At 37.3% G+C, this 16219-nt stretch overlaps 1 protein-coding gene across 2 annotated transcripts; it reads right to left on the reverse strand.

The window, feature by feature from the left end:
* Nucleotides 1-2258: 2258 nt before the first annotated feature.
* Nucleotides 2259-16174, reverse strand: LOC108578425 ((11Z)-hexadec-11-enoyl-CoA conjugase-like). Of its 2 annotated transcripts, none has more exons than XM_017941758.1 (7): nt 16125-16174; nt 6104-6369; nt 4269-4399; nt 3811-4016; nt 3073-3255; nt 2759-2995; nt 2259-2401 (listed from the first exon to the last, which is right to left on the reverse strand). In XM_017941758.1, the coding sequence occupies exons 2-7, from the start codon at nt 6357-6359 to the stop codon at nt 2281-2283; spliced, it is 1134 nt and encodes a 377-aa protein (XP_017797247.1). In that variant the 5' UTR covers nt 6360-6369; nt 16125-16174; the 3' UTR covers nt 2259-2280. The 2 variants fall into 2 exon arrangements, with proteins under 2 accessions (XP_017797247.1, XP_017797246.1); XM_017941757.1 differs by lacking the exon at nt 16125-16174 and adding an exon at nt 10787-11042.
* Between the last annotated feature and the right edge of the window lie 45 nt (nt 16175-16219).

Below are 16219 nucleotides of genomic sequence, written 5' to 3' on the forward strand. Positions count from 1 at the left end.
AGCATTTTCAAGCTTGGAATCAAATTAAATTTTCACTGTCTTCAAGCTTTGAGACTTATTCGAAATTGTCAATTTCTGTTTTTTAAAACTTTTAATTTCCATTTTTTTAAGATCTCAATTTCCATTTTCTAAACATCTCAATTTCCTTTTCTCCAAGATCTCAATTTCCACTTTTCCCTTTCACAAATTAAAATTAATTTTTTAATCAAAACTCAGGCTACACATCTTTTCTACTTTCTCTAAAATTCCTCGAGGACTTCTATGCTAATTTTCTCTTAAATCACGCTGTGCACTTCGTCTTTGCATCACATGAGAAAATCTAAAGCTGTGCACACATGGATTCGCGCGACAGGATATTCTTCGACAGGGTATTTTTTTTTTTTTTTTTTAAGGCAAGTCGTCGATGTTCGATTGTCGCACATGTCGCTGTTATTTCGCCGCTTATTGGAGGAAGAACGATTATCGAGATATAACACGATCCTCGTTGATAAACCGATACGTTTCCTCGATCATCGATCAGCTCATGATCTAACATTGTACGCTTCGTTCTAATTGACACTGGTCTTACGGTGAAACGATCGCGAACGACTCGGGCCCGATTTCTCCAGGGATAATTGGCGGAAGACGAACGAACGAACATCGAGCCCGAGTCTTTCTGTTCTCTCTACGATCGATCGTTCTTGTCGAATCGATCGCTTCTATGCTTGGGATCACGCCACTTCACAATTCTCTTTCGTGTTCATTCTGGAACTTTGGAAATTTTTTAATGTCTCTTTTGTACTAAATTTCTATTTGAAATATTCAAATTTCTAATGGAAGCATATTTTCAACTATCTGATCAAAATTGTGCTTCTGGAAGAGTTCAAACTTGTTACACAATGTATACGTACTGTGCGTGTTTAGAAAGATCGATGGAAACGATCCTTAGCTATAGATAATTGAATATTTTTTAGTAAATTTTCAAAAATTGTTAAAAAGATTCTACAAAAAGCAGGTTAGTACTAGTGTAAAAATCTATGCATCTGGACCCGAAGAAAATACTTGAAAATTTCATCTACTTTAAATGATCTATATCTCAGATATGTATTATAGACCATCTCGACTCTCTAATTACACATCTTACGTCGTTCCAATCGAACTAATCGAGTGTCACTTCTCAAATAATCACGAATTTTTCACGTGTCTTACACGTTGTCGATTCTACGAGACAACAATGCCCAGCAAATTTCCATTTAGAACACGACAGTGTAACGCACACACGCGCGATCCCAGGCAATTCAGCGATCGTGAGAGATCCGATTAAAACCCGCGAGGTGCCTTTTCCATGTATCCAAGAACTGGTCGATCAATCGATGTACAGTTCAATTGGTAGCTTTGGTTACGATAAATCTACATACGTTGCTCGAGACGCATCACGATCACTGTGCCACTCTATCGGCACAGGGTTTTCTAGACACGGTGAGATTAACCGATCAGCTGTCCAGCTAAGCGTACGCTTGATTCTCCGGATTCGATTCGCCTGGAGACGCTCGAGAATACGAAAGAGAGAAAGAAAATTATAATAAAAGATTTCGCGACGTTCCGAACGAATTTTTCGTCGAAACGTGGCGATATTTTCCACTTTGATTCCACGGGGCGAAGAGCCGACTGATCTCATATTCTTCTTTAAGGAAAATTCTCTACCCTATCGTCAAACTAACTAGCTCGATCTCGATTAGATTGAAGAAACGTGTTTTGATTTAACCCTTTCGCTAGTGAAATTGTTGTAAAAATATACGTTCAAGTGTAATTTAAGATTATTTCTTGTGTAAATATAGAAGTCAATTTTTTCATTAAGAAGTAAGAATAAATCGTGAAATCACATATATTTGGTGTTTCGTTTATAACGAACGTTTAAATTATTTCCGGTGTTATTGAAAGTGAGAAAAAATATAGGACGTGAATATTGAAGATGATTTCAATAACAGAATTAATTTAGATGTTCCTTATAAACGAGACACCTTGCAAGGTGTAATCTCGACGATGTGTATACCAGAAGTATAGTCTATCTAAGGGAAACTATTCAGCCAAATCCAACTACAACGAAAGGGTTAATACAAAAAATGATTTCGATCGAACAGTCGACCCCTCATGGAGGAACAATAGCGACAAACCACTGATAACATGTATTAACGAATATATTAATTGACGTTGTGAACGACTGATCGCCTCTCGATGTGCGGCCACCCGCGCGAACTCAAACGAACATTCTTGCGGTACCTATAGTATTCAGAGGACAGACTAATCGCTTTTGTTTATAATCTGGACATCCTGGATCTCCTCGGGTTGCATATCCGTGTCGCCCCAGCCCCATTTCGAGCCCTCGTGACTATGATGATGTATCACTTCCGGTTTCTTGTACCTGAGAACACAGTTTACGATTTTTCGACACGATTCTCGAAATTTTGCAGTTTTTGAAAAGTTTTTCAATTCGTCGATCGAATTTTTTGTTTTTCGCGCTTTTTCGAAAATTATTAAATTTGAATTCTGAAACTTTTCAGTTTCTGAGAAATTTTTTTTAGTTCGACGATCGAACTCTCAAATTTTTTGCTTTCCTTTTTTTTCAATTTAATAGAGGAACTGTTTGAAATTTCCAAGTTTTTACAACACTCCGGACGTTAAAAATGATTTATATATCGGATAGAAAAAAAATCGAAGGACTGACTCTTATCGTCAGTTCGGCTAACTTAAACAAATGAATTCGAATAAATTTAAGTACCTTGTGCCATCTCCAGTTCTGTGCGCCCGTTTCATCACTACTTCAACAGGAACGGTTTTCATATCGTACGCCAGTCCTAACCAAGCGAAGAAATCGATGAATGCGGTGGTGGCGTTCATCTTGTAGTTACCTAATTCAGCCGCTTTGTAATCCCAGGGGAATACATGGTGATAATTATGCCAGCCCTCGCCGAACGCTAATATGGCCACGCTTTTGTTCTCTGTCGGTCCAATGGTGCTATAGAAAATTCACGAGAAATTTCACGTCGCGTCCAACCCAAGATTCTTTTAGAAAAGAAAAAAAAAATTCCTCACTTGTCGTAAGGTTTCATGCCCCAGATATGAGCAGCGGAGTTCACCAGCCACGTCATGTTCAAGGAAAACGTGTATCTGAGGACAGTGGTGTACCAGGAATTCAATGGCTTCTCATCCCAGAAGTAACAAGGCACCCACATGGGAATTATGAAGCAGCAGAGTGGCATCAGCACGATGTAAAGCCTGTGAGACATAGAAGAGAAAGGTTCAAGCCATGGAACGTCGTAAATAGTTTCCATTTAGGTTACTGACACGCGTTAAGAGCAACTTTCAGTACCAGCAAACGGCACGTTACACGATACAAATCGTGGTATCTAGATGAAACGGAGCTTCGAATCACAGTGCAATGCACTTGACATATCTTTAAGGATTAATTGATACACGTGTTGGAATGCAAATTGAAGTAATAAAAAATAGATAAAGGAAGAAATTATTGCTTCGAATGTGAAATTTGATAACATTAATATTTTTATTATCAATCATTTTTCTAATGCGAAATTCTTCCTTAATTTCTTCAAGAATCATTTTAAAAATTAATTATCATATTTCTGACATTTTGTCCATATCCTGGAATTTATTTGTTTCGCGTTCCAAATTATCAGGTCACTCAAAAAGTTTCTGTAGTTTTATCGTTTATGTAACGAGGGAAAAATGGAATATTTCAAATTATCCGATAAGTCAGAATTACGAATAATTATATTTATTATAGAAAAAGGAAGTAGTACGATTAATGTTCACCTTCTTTGCCAAACGACGATCGGATCCTGCTCCAAATCGTTCAAGTCAACGGTACCTCCCTTCTTCACCACTTCCGGATGTTTCCTGAGCATCAGCCATCCCATATGCGAGAAGAAGAAGCCTCTCTGCGCGTTGTGCGGATCAGCATCGGTGTCCGTGAATTTGTGATGGACTCTGTGATCTCTCACCCACTCGTAAATATGATTCTGTATGGGCAAACGTCGAAATTTGACGTTATCACTTTGCTTCGCTAACAGTATCACTTCGAAGAATTTGTTGAAACGTGAGAAATTAAGCAAATCACCAGATTTCACTACTCAAACTTTTCACGGAGAACAAAACGAGTAAAATATCACAATATTTAACGGAGAGAATGAATTAGAGTAATGATAGAATTAATTGTGAAATGAAATTGGAACTGGAATAATTTCCGAAAGAGGAGGAAAGTAGAAACTCACTTGGAACGCAATCGTCTGGAAGATCATCAGTATGAATCGCATTGGCCACTTCGCTTTGTACGCTCTATGGGCCCACAATCTATGAGCGCCAGCCGTAATGCCTACAGCTGCCATCGATGCTATCATAAACGCTGAAAATGTTTCATTTTTATTAGTTCTTTCATTATTTGTCATTTTTTCATCTTCTTCGCTCCATCTTCTTTACTCTAACTTCTATTCGATGTACTATACTATTTAGCTTCACCTCGCTCTACTTTGTCCTATTCTTAGTTCAACGTTTCATTTATGTCAAATAATTAGACGTAAATGAAGAAGTAATGTCTACTCTTCAATTAGAATTTCATTTCATTCCATCCCAATCTGCACAATCTCGTCGTACCTCATTTCAACGAATTGCAAAATAATTTATAGAATTAGAGAAACTAACATTCGAATTACATATATCGATATCGGTAAACGATTCAACCCTTTCGTGACCAGTGAGTGTTCGAATAAAAATTCTCGAAGAAATTCAATTTACATTTTCATTTTAATGTACATCAAAATATTATCCCTTTCGTGAGTCTCTCGAATAAAAATTGGTCCAAATTTTAACAAATCCCTAAAAAGGAATAATTCGATGAATATAAAGGGTGACAATCGATGCACAGAAATGAATCTTCTCTGCAAGTTACAGCATTCAATTATCCTCTACTCCTACACCCTGTCTAATTCTCTCACAATCAGTCAAATTGCAACATCAGAGAACACTCTGCAGATTACATAGAGTACGGGCAGTCGATCAAGCAAACGGTACACCGTTCACGTATACACGCCGCACATTTTCATCGTCGATTTCTATCAACAAGAAAGTAGGATGCTGGCTTCGAAGATCGTACATTGTTTGAATGGCGTTTACGTTTTCGAAAACGGGACGAGAAACGCAAATCGAGTTCCTTCGAGATGCACGAGGACGGCAGCATTCGAGGCCGCGGCGTTCTACGATTTCTACCATCGAGTTTTTTACATTCGACCCAGTTACACGCGGCTATCGTTAATAACTGTAATCGCATACGACGGAAATAACAGCCACGATGAAAGAGGGACAGAGAGAGAGAGAGAGAGAGTCAGTGGTAAGATATTACCATTTTCGAAATCGACTGGATACTAATTGCAAACACGTAATACATGCATCGATGCAACTCGATGCCTTTTAATTTCGTCGGATTTCTGTAGATCTCAAAGGATAACTAAGCATTGTCGTACAGATTTAATTAACTATTATACATGCGTATTACGTACAATGTGCCTGATTTTATTGGGAGAATATTTCACGCTGTGTTTATTGGTACGTAAAGATTTTAGAATGGAAGTGATTTAAATATATGCCACAAAGGACGAGTCTGAAGTGATTAAAATAATATTTGCTGAAAAATCATTTCTAGATTGTCGAATGATTGTTGAAAGAATGTAGGATGTTTTAACATTTATATGGTCTCTAAAACATTATTAAATAATGGAAAATGAATGATTCGAACAAAAGTCGCCGAACACTTTGACAAAAGCATCTTATTCATTTTTGTAATTTGAAGAAAGAAATGTGAAACTAGTCATTTTGAAGGGTTTGGTTGTTCTAGTGTTAGAGGATTATTATCAACCATTAATTATGCGTACTATTTCGAGTAGTTGTATTACTAAGGATAACACGTAGTTGCAAGAATCTTCTATAAATTTTTCATTCAACTTATACGAGGAAACTGAACGGTACTGTTTGTTTGCAATAAAACACGTGAGATATCGTTGATGAAATTTCCACAGAAGGAAGCACAACCCTATAGAGTGATCTGTATACTTACACCATAGAAACGTGTAAAATTTTGTTCCATTGAATAAAAGGTAAAATCCGTACAAAGATCCAAGATGAAGATAGATGAACGCGATCACATTCCTCCAAACGATTTTCCATTCATATTTCGACTTAGGAGTAGACGATTTCTGGGCTAGCAATTTCTGGCCGTTCGCCTTTTCTGTCGTCGATTTCTCTTGATGAACGTCTTGTTGGGATGCTTCCAAATATAACGCGGCCGATGTACCAAACAGATTCGGCGCCATTTTGAGCAGTCTGAAACAGAATAATTCCAGGTGTTGAAAAATAACGAAAGTAATTTTTGCTAAAAGATGCAGAAGAAATGTGTTTTAGTAGAATTCTACGTTCTAAGATAATTTCTTCCAGTATCGTTGCATCCTAACAATTTCCAAAAGAATTACCAAATAAATTTACAAAATAATCTACACCACGCTTTCTATTCCATTTTCATTCAAATTTTCCATTGTCATTTCCCCCAATATAACGCAAAATTTCAAGATCCTCGGATCTCGAATTTCCGCGCTCCACTTTCCATTCAACATTTTCATCTTCTTTCCGACGATTTCAATGTTATTAACACTATCGCGAAGCTCTTCAGTTTTCTCTCGAGCAAACACAGCTCCATGAAGAAACAAGGCAACGTCGAACCTAACCATCGTGAAAAGTGCCATGAAACAGAGATTCTCCGTTTGAACAAACAAGCTACGAAGAAGGTAAGTATCGAACGTCGTTAAATAACTCCAACTAGTTTTATTAGTCCAATCACGCCCCATTAGGAGAAAGATCGAGCACGTGCACGGAGAAATAAGACGTTCGGACAGGACGACTATGTTCCTTAACAACACGATAAACCATTCCTATAGATACCGCTATCGATACGAGTTCCAGCGGCGAAGAATGTAGGAGCACGCGGTTCCCGTGAAAGTCCGCGGCTAATTAGTTACTTAAAAATGTTTTTACGTTTGAAACCCAGTGACCTAGTAATAAATACTCACGAAAGATGCAAAATCGCGACACGAGTCTCGTTCCACTTGCGACTGCGTTTTTAGACGCACGCGAAAGTTCGCGCTTCGTTATGGTCGCTTTGACGAATGTTCAAACGCGTATGCCGTTCGCGTTTCGGAGAAAAAGAATCTTTCGTTGCCGTTGCAAAGAGGAAACTTATTAGGTGAAATTAAACTTTCTGAAAATTTATATACAGTTCAATTTACAAGAAAGCTTAATTTCTTCGTTAATGAAAATACGTGACAGTTTCTTTTCTGGAAATTGGATAAATTGCAAATTTCTTCGGAATTTACTATTACTTTTCGTTAACTGAAACGTGTAAAGATGTTACTTTTAACACGAGGATAGAAATAGACGAATGGAATGTTTATTAGTGATCCTTCTGAGGCAACATTAACGTTTGTTTGTTTCTATAATTGTTCATTCACGTGAAATCAGTTACGCCAAGGTAAGCGAATATCAATGATCCCTGTGTACATAAAAATTAGTGTAAACAAGAATCAATAACACGTTTTTATTACGCAAGCTCTCTTGTTATTCCGTGATTCGCAGTGTGACGTAATGGCAATTGTAAGTTCACGGGCATTGCCTCTGAGTATATGTATACTAGGCAATACTACTTTTCTCATGGATCGTGACTAAAATACGAACGAAATCGAGGAACGAGAGAAACCAATGACTCTTGCATTGTTCACTCTTTTTTTTTTTTTTATGAATATTCAGAGAAGTGTATCTTGGCAATTATTATCGAGATGTAACTTAACAACGAGAAAGATAAAGGAACTAATTCTTGACACTGTTCTCAATCAATTCTTTCGTTGACACGTCGACTGTCGCATGAGTCATCGATAAAAAAATTTCTTAATTTCTCCGTTAAGAATAGTTAATCATCGTACCGTCAGCCATTAATGGCCCACGCAACATAGTGCTGCGTTTTCAATTCTCTGAGTGACAGGTTGTTATTGAAAAATAGTAATGCAATAACGTGGTGGTCAGTGATTCACACATGCATGAAAAGTCACGTGAAACTGACCCGTGCAATGTTTTCATTTCGCCGGGTAATGTGCTGCTACTGAAGAATAACATATATAAGCAATGCAATGACGTGGGTCGTCAGTGACCCACACGACCTAAATGGAAATTGACCCGTGAAATTGATTAATTTACCAATGTATTAATTTGCACCGGCTGTACACGCGTCAGACGACTCTGCTAAAAAGAAGCTTCCGGTGAACACATGCACCGTGAAATCGACCTCACTACTTGCACTTAAAAGTTCCGAATCACTCGCCAATTTATATTCCGACTGATTCGAATGACGAAAGATTCGTTCAAAACTTCCTAAAATTACTTCCTCTGTTCACGAAATTTTCATTTTTGTGATCTCGAACTTTTGGACGATAGTGTGCATCGATTCCATCGACTGTACACTCGTCAGGCTGAACAACTCTGTTAAGAAGAAGCTTCTGGTCGACGCACGCAACGTCTGTCCCAGTAAAAGTGCTTCCACAGAGATACGAAACGCAGAAACGGTACATGCTGTATCCGTGCGAGAGTATCCGCAGAGAAAGGGGCCGAGTGACGTGGAAATGGCCACCGAACTGAATAAGCGAAGGAGAGACGAGGAAGCGAAGAAGTGAAGTTTCAAGCTGGAAACAGGTTCTCCATAAAGGAGGTCAATGGTGAGTTTGAGGTCATTACCAATCGGCGTCGGAAGGACCTACTCCCGTCTCTCGTTTTCTACGAGTCTCCACCTCGGAGGAAATTGTCGCTTAACTCGTACGACAGACGGTTCTATTATCAGCGGAACAGGATGATGATACGAGTGGAAAGAAAGGACGCTTTCTTAACGCTTTCTTCATGTTTATAAACGAAGAATGGCTGGTCTATCGAGATCGAGAACACGTTCAACCTTCCAGTTACTTCCGTTAGGATCGTTATTACACCCTTCGCTGTGCTTGACAGGTGATTGTTTGAATCTTCCAGCGGGAGGAAAGAATTCCGGAGTTTTTTTTTTTCCTTCTTTTTCCATGTCGAAGATGGTGATCTTGATCTAAGAGGACAAATTCGCCGGATCTTGGTGTTCCAGAGTGGACCGATGAAATTTCGGTAGCGTGAAAAAGCGGAAGAAAGTGGCAGCTCTTAATTTCGATGTAAGTTCTCTGCGACATGATTCGCAACGAGAGAGCAATAACCCGTTGAATTGAACGCAACATTTTACATTCACGCCTCGAGATAAGATAAATAAAAAAAAAATACCTTGAAATGATACGTAGAAATTGTATTTTTCTTTTAATAAAGAATTCCTGCGATAAAAAGGAGCGTTGGGAAATTTTAAATTTGAGATTCTCCAAGACTGAGGAAGATACGCACGAATGGAGAAATTCGTTGGACCGACCTTTACGTTCGACGATTAACGTTCCACCTGAAAGCTGCAGGTACTATATAGAATGACTCTCGAGGAAGGCTGCACGCCTTAATGGAAATATATTCAGGCCAATGGTTGAACGAAACCTGCTTGTAATCATCGATAAGTCGATTGAGAAACCTGGGTCAACGTGCTTTGTAGTTCATCGATCTCATGAATAAAACAAACAACAATTCATGCACGAAAAATAAACGATCTACGATTTCACGTGTATTGAATTTCGTCGAATGTGTTCGTCCTAAAAGAAATTCTGATTCCACTCAAGTTATCGTTTTTTTAAATATTAAACTATAGATTGTACCACATATGAATATTATTTGTTTAATATTTAATTTATTCCAGAAAAGTTTCATCACAGAGATATAGAAAATTAATTATGAATTTTTAAGGACAATTATCGTTGACTTTTATATTTCAAAAGTAATTCGATATGGAACACTGAAATGCCAGTTGCTTCGTAAAAATTCTAATGTCAGCATGCTCTTGACAGAAACAGCAGAATGAAGGATAATTATGTAGAGAAAATGTGCAAAGTGTTCGAGGTTCTGTCTTCGAGTATCAAGAGGGGGAAAAGAGAATTTGAAATTGTAGATTCAATTAAGCTTGCACTCCAATAGGATTTGTTTTTGTTAAAATTCCTTTGTACTGGAAGAGTGTACAGAATGAAAATAGCATAATTCGTTGAATGAGCCAATGTGTTTCTGTGAAACGTGTTTTTATTGATCGTTTCGGTAAAAAAGCTAACAGAGAAACGTTGTAATTAGACAAAGTGTATGCGATAGAATAATAACCGATACGAGTGTCTCATAAACAACAGATAAGAGCTTCGACAAGGACGAAACTGACGTAGTTTTTACCATTTTTAATGAAACAAAGTTAACAGAAAAAGTAGAAACCTAGCTTAAAACCAATATATCGTAAAAAAATTTGAACATAATTCAACGTAAAAACCGATAGTTACGAAAACCAAGAAAAGGCGTAAGATCGTAAGTAGATCACAAAAGTAATTCCACACATCGTTGTACACTTTCACAAATCTCTCTGGATGCTAAGAATATTTCCATACACCACGAAATTCTTTCACAGGCTCAATTTCATCGGGAACTCCGCTCTTTGGCGAATAAATGAATTTTGACGAAATCAAAATTCTTTTCACAATAACTTCCACGAGAAATTCCACGCTAATCTAGAAAATTCGTGGTCACAACTTTCACTCAGGAGGTCATGAACAATACGAACCGCGAACCAAGCGAGAATCTTCCCATTCCTCCAACGAATTCTCTTCCTCGAATAGTCTTACGTCTCTTGCCGTCCTGTTGCAATCGTTGCACAATGGCCAGATGCGCGTGTAATTATGGCAATCCAGGGTGGCACACAAAGCGAATCTGTCCTTTTGTTTCTGTCTGATTGGCGAGAGACACGGCGCTCGAAACGTGGCACCAAAAAGGAAGAGAAATGTTTGAAAAACCGGACAGAAAACCGACACGTCCGATGCTCGTCCCGCTAATGTGTGCCGTAAAAATGTGTGAACGATGAAAACAGTACTCTTGCACGATTGTGGTTTGTCGATAATTAATGCCGCTTATCGCGGAAATAATATGGTTTTGGAATACATGCGGTGTATCGTAAAAAAAAAAACTTTTTCGCAACGGAAGAAATTAGAGAGAAAAATATAGCTTCCTTCTTTTTCTTTTAATAAAAATAAGAAAAATGACGTCGGTTTGTGTCTTACTGAAGGATAAGTATAGCGTGCAATTGTTTAACACGTTCGTTACTGTCGTCACTTGTATGCGACGTGTCAATATTAATAATTTTCCTAAGTGCCTTTGGTCACACGTTATGTAAAGTGTACAATTTGTAGAAATCGGATTATTCCGTGAAAATAATGCGCGTAAGATTTGTTGTATACAGAGAAATAATGAAAATATGAATTTATAATTTTTAAGTTATAATAGAACGCCCGAGGAGATTCTCTGAACCAACAAGTCGAAAAATTTTGGATTAGAACTGTGAAAAGTTCTCAAAAAATTGTTTATTATCGTATATACAAACTATCCATAAAACGAAGAATCAAACTAACTAATGAAGCATTAAATCGGCGCCAATCAAGCATTTAATGAACATTGTATTATAATTTGCTAATTCATGTTTGAATTTATTATACTATTATACAATACTATTTTACTCTATAACTACATATAATTAGAAATAAATTCAATGCAAGAACATGTGCTACCTTTCTTAAAAAATACAAAAAGTGCAAATGTTATAAAAATTTAAAATTTTTAAATTAAGAATTTCGTATTTCGTGTGACAGGTGAAACAGAAGTTACACGGTTAACATAGATTCTTTTGTTTCTAAGTAACTAGGTCGAAGCTATCGATGAAAATCAATTTGAATTCATTAACCCTCGGACACTGAATCGTGTGACGGTCGCATGCCCGGCGGATGCCGGATCAAATATGAGTCAATATTAAATTAAAATCTTCCTATGCAGGTGAAATCACGTTTTCTTTTTTGAATTTTACCAGCTATCTTAAAAAAAGCAAAACAAATATATTTATCAAACATGTCGACAAATATGCGTATAACATGAAGATAAGAGAGTAGTGATTCTTTTTTTCCTAGCGCAGGATGAAGAAAGAAATGTGACGACACGTATATTTAGGTCACCAGTGACCCGCCTTCCGGCGTTCGTATGTTAACATTGTATAAATAGCAAAACGTATGATAAAATATTGATCGGTTAATCAGATGCCTGAATGCCTAATTAAGTTATATGGATCAAGTGTATTCTACTGCGGTGGATCTATCACCTATGAATCATAACTTCACGAATTTGTGGAACAGGAACAAAAAAACAGAATAATATTAATATATACTAATTTATGTCGGTATACGTCATTCATGACTTCATGAATGTTTTCGTGAAAACGGCACATTTAAGGAAAAAGGGGGGGGGGACTTTTCGCTGGCTGGTGTCGTTTTTCCTTTTCGTTAACTTCGAGCACACGGCGAGATTAATTAACGTGGAACTTCTCTTGCACGCGTGTTAGTCAAACACGCTTTGAGTCTACACTCCCGTTCATTTCTACGTTTTTCCACGATTTTTCCATTTGGAACGAAGCGTATTTGTTAAAATATCACGGTTTCAACATTTTCTTCGTTTTCCTGTTTTCTTTTTTATGGGAAATACAGTATTTCATTTCCACGGTGAAAATTTTAGAAAAAATCTTGTGGTAGTGAAGGGAAATATAATTTCCAACAAGCTCTTCTTCTTTTCGAGGAAAAATGATTAATCCTTGTTTATGTGTTATACGAATGACTGCAACATCGACAGATTTCCATTGTGCACCAATTGCATGCAGGTGTACAAAAGCAACTCTTTCGAATTAAGAAACATCCTCATATTGATTGCGAAAAGTTCCTGGAAAACTTGATACACTGGTATCACGTATTATTAGCGTATTGTTGAAGAAGGTTTAATCCACGTCAGCAGACATGACACGTCAGCGAACTACTGTTCACATGAAACTACGAATTTGACGATTTAAAAAAGAATCAGTGTTAACATAACAAATTTAAGGAAAAACACTAAAACCTCACTGAAGCACAAATCCATAAAAGTGACGAATGACTTGACGAAAATCCTCAAGTAGAATAGGGAAATTGACCACAGTTGGAGTAATTAGAAATCAATATCGAGTACCATCGTCGATCACTATGTCACGAGCACTATAGTTCTTTTAGCGACATCCCGAAAAAAGGAAAGAAAATTTCAATTGACTTGATTAAGCTAAGGTAGAGAGCGTAAAAAGAGAGCGAGTACATCGAGAGAGAGAGAAAAGAACCAGGGGAAAACGATTTCGCGTGAACCGATGCGATTTCCTGCATCAAGGAGTTGCTAGCGAAATTGCAGATGGCCACGGTTTGGATTCGTACGAGCTGTTTCGGCGTCATGTATCTTTCAGATGATTCAATTCCACTCTACTAAGCAGACAAACTACTCAAGAAAGTGTGTCGAGCGGAAATTTTAGCTACACGTTCCAATACGAGGCGCTGAGACGCTCGAAAATCGCCGGAAAGTGTTTCAATTTTTCAATCGATCGAGAGATAAAAGTGACGATGAACTTTGGTTAAAAAAAATGGTGTGTATAGTAATTAAAATTAATCGGTGCACTTTTGTACAGTGTGGATGAAGAAATTGTAACAATTTTGAGTTGTCACAGACCCAAAGTCATTTAAAAATCGCCGCAAAGAGCTTCGATCTTTCAATTAATCGAAGAAAAAGTCACGATCAATATTGGATACTTCTTTTTTAATTGAACAATTTCTGTGTGCTTAGCAATTGAATTTAATCGGTGCACCTTGCACAGTGTGAAGAAATGAAAAAAATGTCGAGTTGTCTCAAAAAATGAACCAGGAGGTTGGATTTTTACGAATAAAATATTTAAGAAACTAAATTAAACATTAATGTTAATATGAATTTTATTCCATTTTAATTACTCGTTCTTCGCTTAATTTCAAATAAAACAATCATAGGTGTGTTTAATGACTCGTTACATCGTTCCAGTAACCAAATCCGCGGAACAAGTTTCCTTTACCCGGTTCGAAATCTGAACGAGAGCATTTAAAACTGGTTTAAACGTCGGAAGCAGTTGTACACGAAGGAATAAAATGAATCTGAAATTCCTATAATTGTAGAATCGAATCGTAACATTGAATCTGAAGGAACGTAATAGTAAGTAAACGCTTGCATATTGCAATCGTGAAATCGAAATGAGAATATTTTCCTATTGAAAATTATACCTTCAATTTCTGTTTACACAGAATAGCCCATAAGTCACTTTACCATTTGACACAATTGAAGAAAATTTTTCCTTAAAATTGGGATAAAAATTTTTAAAATTTATAAAGAAATTAAAATTTAAAATTTAAAATTTATAAGAAACGAGAAAGCACTGAAAATCGTTCGGCTAGTTTACAAGCACGTGTTGCAATTGCGACAAGAATCGATGGAATTTCCTCGGGAAGCCATCTTGCAGCCATTTTCCTTTTCTTCGTACTGTTAGAAGTCTTCGACGACCCAGTTTTCACTCGTCGAAACATAGTGTCTTCTTTCCTTTTTCCAAATGTGTCTTTTTCACGGAGAAAATTATACAATACGCGCGAATAACGTTACGAAATCCCCTTTTCCCGGGTTTCTTATCGGCGCCGGTTGATGCACCATCGAGAGACCTCGAAACGATAAGTGAACGGAATCGCGGTGTAACACGTTAACTCGAATCGATGAAGATTTTAACGTAACGGCGAATCTGTTATACATTTCGTAAAATGTCCCGCGTCTTCGTGTGCCTCCGTTTCTTTGGACTGTTGCCACAGATTTGAGATAAGAGGTGTGTCTTTTCTCTTCGAACGATCGTAAATTGGGAAATTTCATTCTACGGAAATTCACCGTGCTGCAGATTGGAAAATATGAATTTACACGGGGCAACAAATTTATATTTTCCAAGAATTTTAATTTGGTCAATGTTTTTCATTTTTATGGAGGACACTTGGAGAATCTCAAGATTGATTATCCTGTTCGACAAATCTGAAGAAATTTAGGTTTCAAGTGACTTGTACAATTGGCAATTAAAATGTCGGATAGAAGTTAACTCCGTTTTCTAAGACCCACCTGCTGTCCATCGCGTTTTTCTAACTTCGTTCTTCCTTTCGAGGAACGAGAACATTGAAAACCTGACTCGATGAAATGCGAAACCTGCCACGATAGAAATACCTGTCGATTACAGAGGAATACGAACTTTTATAGGGTCATTGTTTTACGCGTATTTGGCATTTTTGCGTTGTTACTGAAGAAGCAAGAAAGAGCAAATCGGAAGTCGTTTGATATTTAACGCTATCTCGCGTCTAATGTTACCATAAAAAGCTTCCTTCAGAAAGAATTTGCTATCTATATCTTTTAGTTCACCTAACAAAAGTCTCTCGTTCAGTCGTCAAACTTTCAATCTTACCAGACACAATGAAATTTCTACCACACGATCGTCGTTCATAAATCACTTGTCGAAAATTCTAATCTTAGAATCACCTAACAGAAAATTCCCCGTAAGATCGTTCCACCGTGACAATATCAAACTTTCATCCCTTGAATAAATCTACACTGCACGATTCTCACCGAAAATCCTTCCGATCGTATCAAAAATTCTACCTCAAAATCACCAATCTCAGCAGCATCTACGAAAAAGTCCCCATGTAACAATTTCACAGAGACAATGCCAAACTTTTCTATTATCGTCTCTTAAATAAATCCAAAATGTACACTACACGATTCTCACCCAAAATCTTTAACCTCTCCCTTTAACCTCTTCAGTGACGATTTTCCCAAGTATAGAAAAGAATGACTTACAATCGTAACAATTAAACTATCTTCTCATATTTTCTCTATCACAAATATTGGAATTTTCAGGAAGAAAAAAAGAAAAGCAGACGTACACAAATCAGTGTCTCTGGAGAGGTTGAAACATTGATCATACCGAGGAATGAATTTCGAGGATTCGTATGAGAAGAACGACTTACAGGTGTCGAGAATCGCGTGTCCCTCAGAATTTGTAGAATTCGGTTGGGCACGTATCACGAAGGAAGTTGGTTCACGATCAGTCTCGTAGTGGCGA

The sequence above is a fragment of the Habropoda laboriosa genome, unplaced genomic scaffold, assembly GCF_001263275.1.
Source record: "Habropoda laboriosa isolate 0110345459 unplaced genomic scaffold, ASM126327v1 scaffold5, whole genome shotgun sequence".
Classification (NCBI taxonomy): Eukaryota; Metazoa; Arthropoda; class Insecta; order Hymenoptera; family Apidae; genus Habropoda; species Habropoda laboriosa.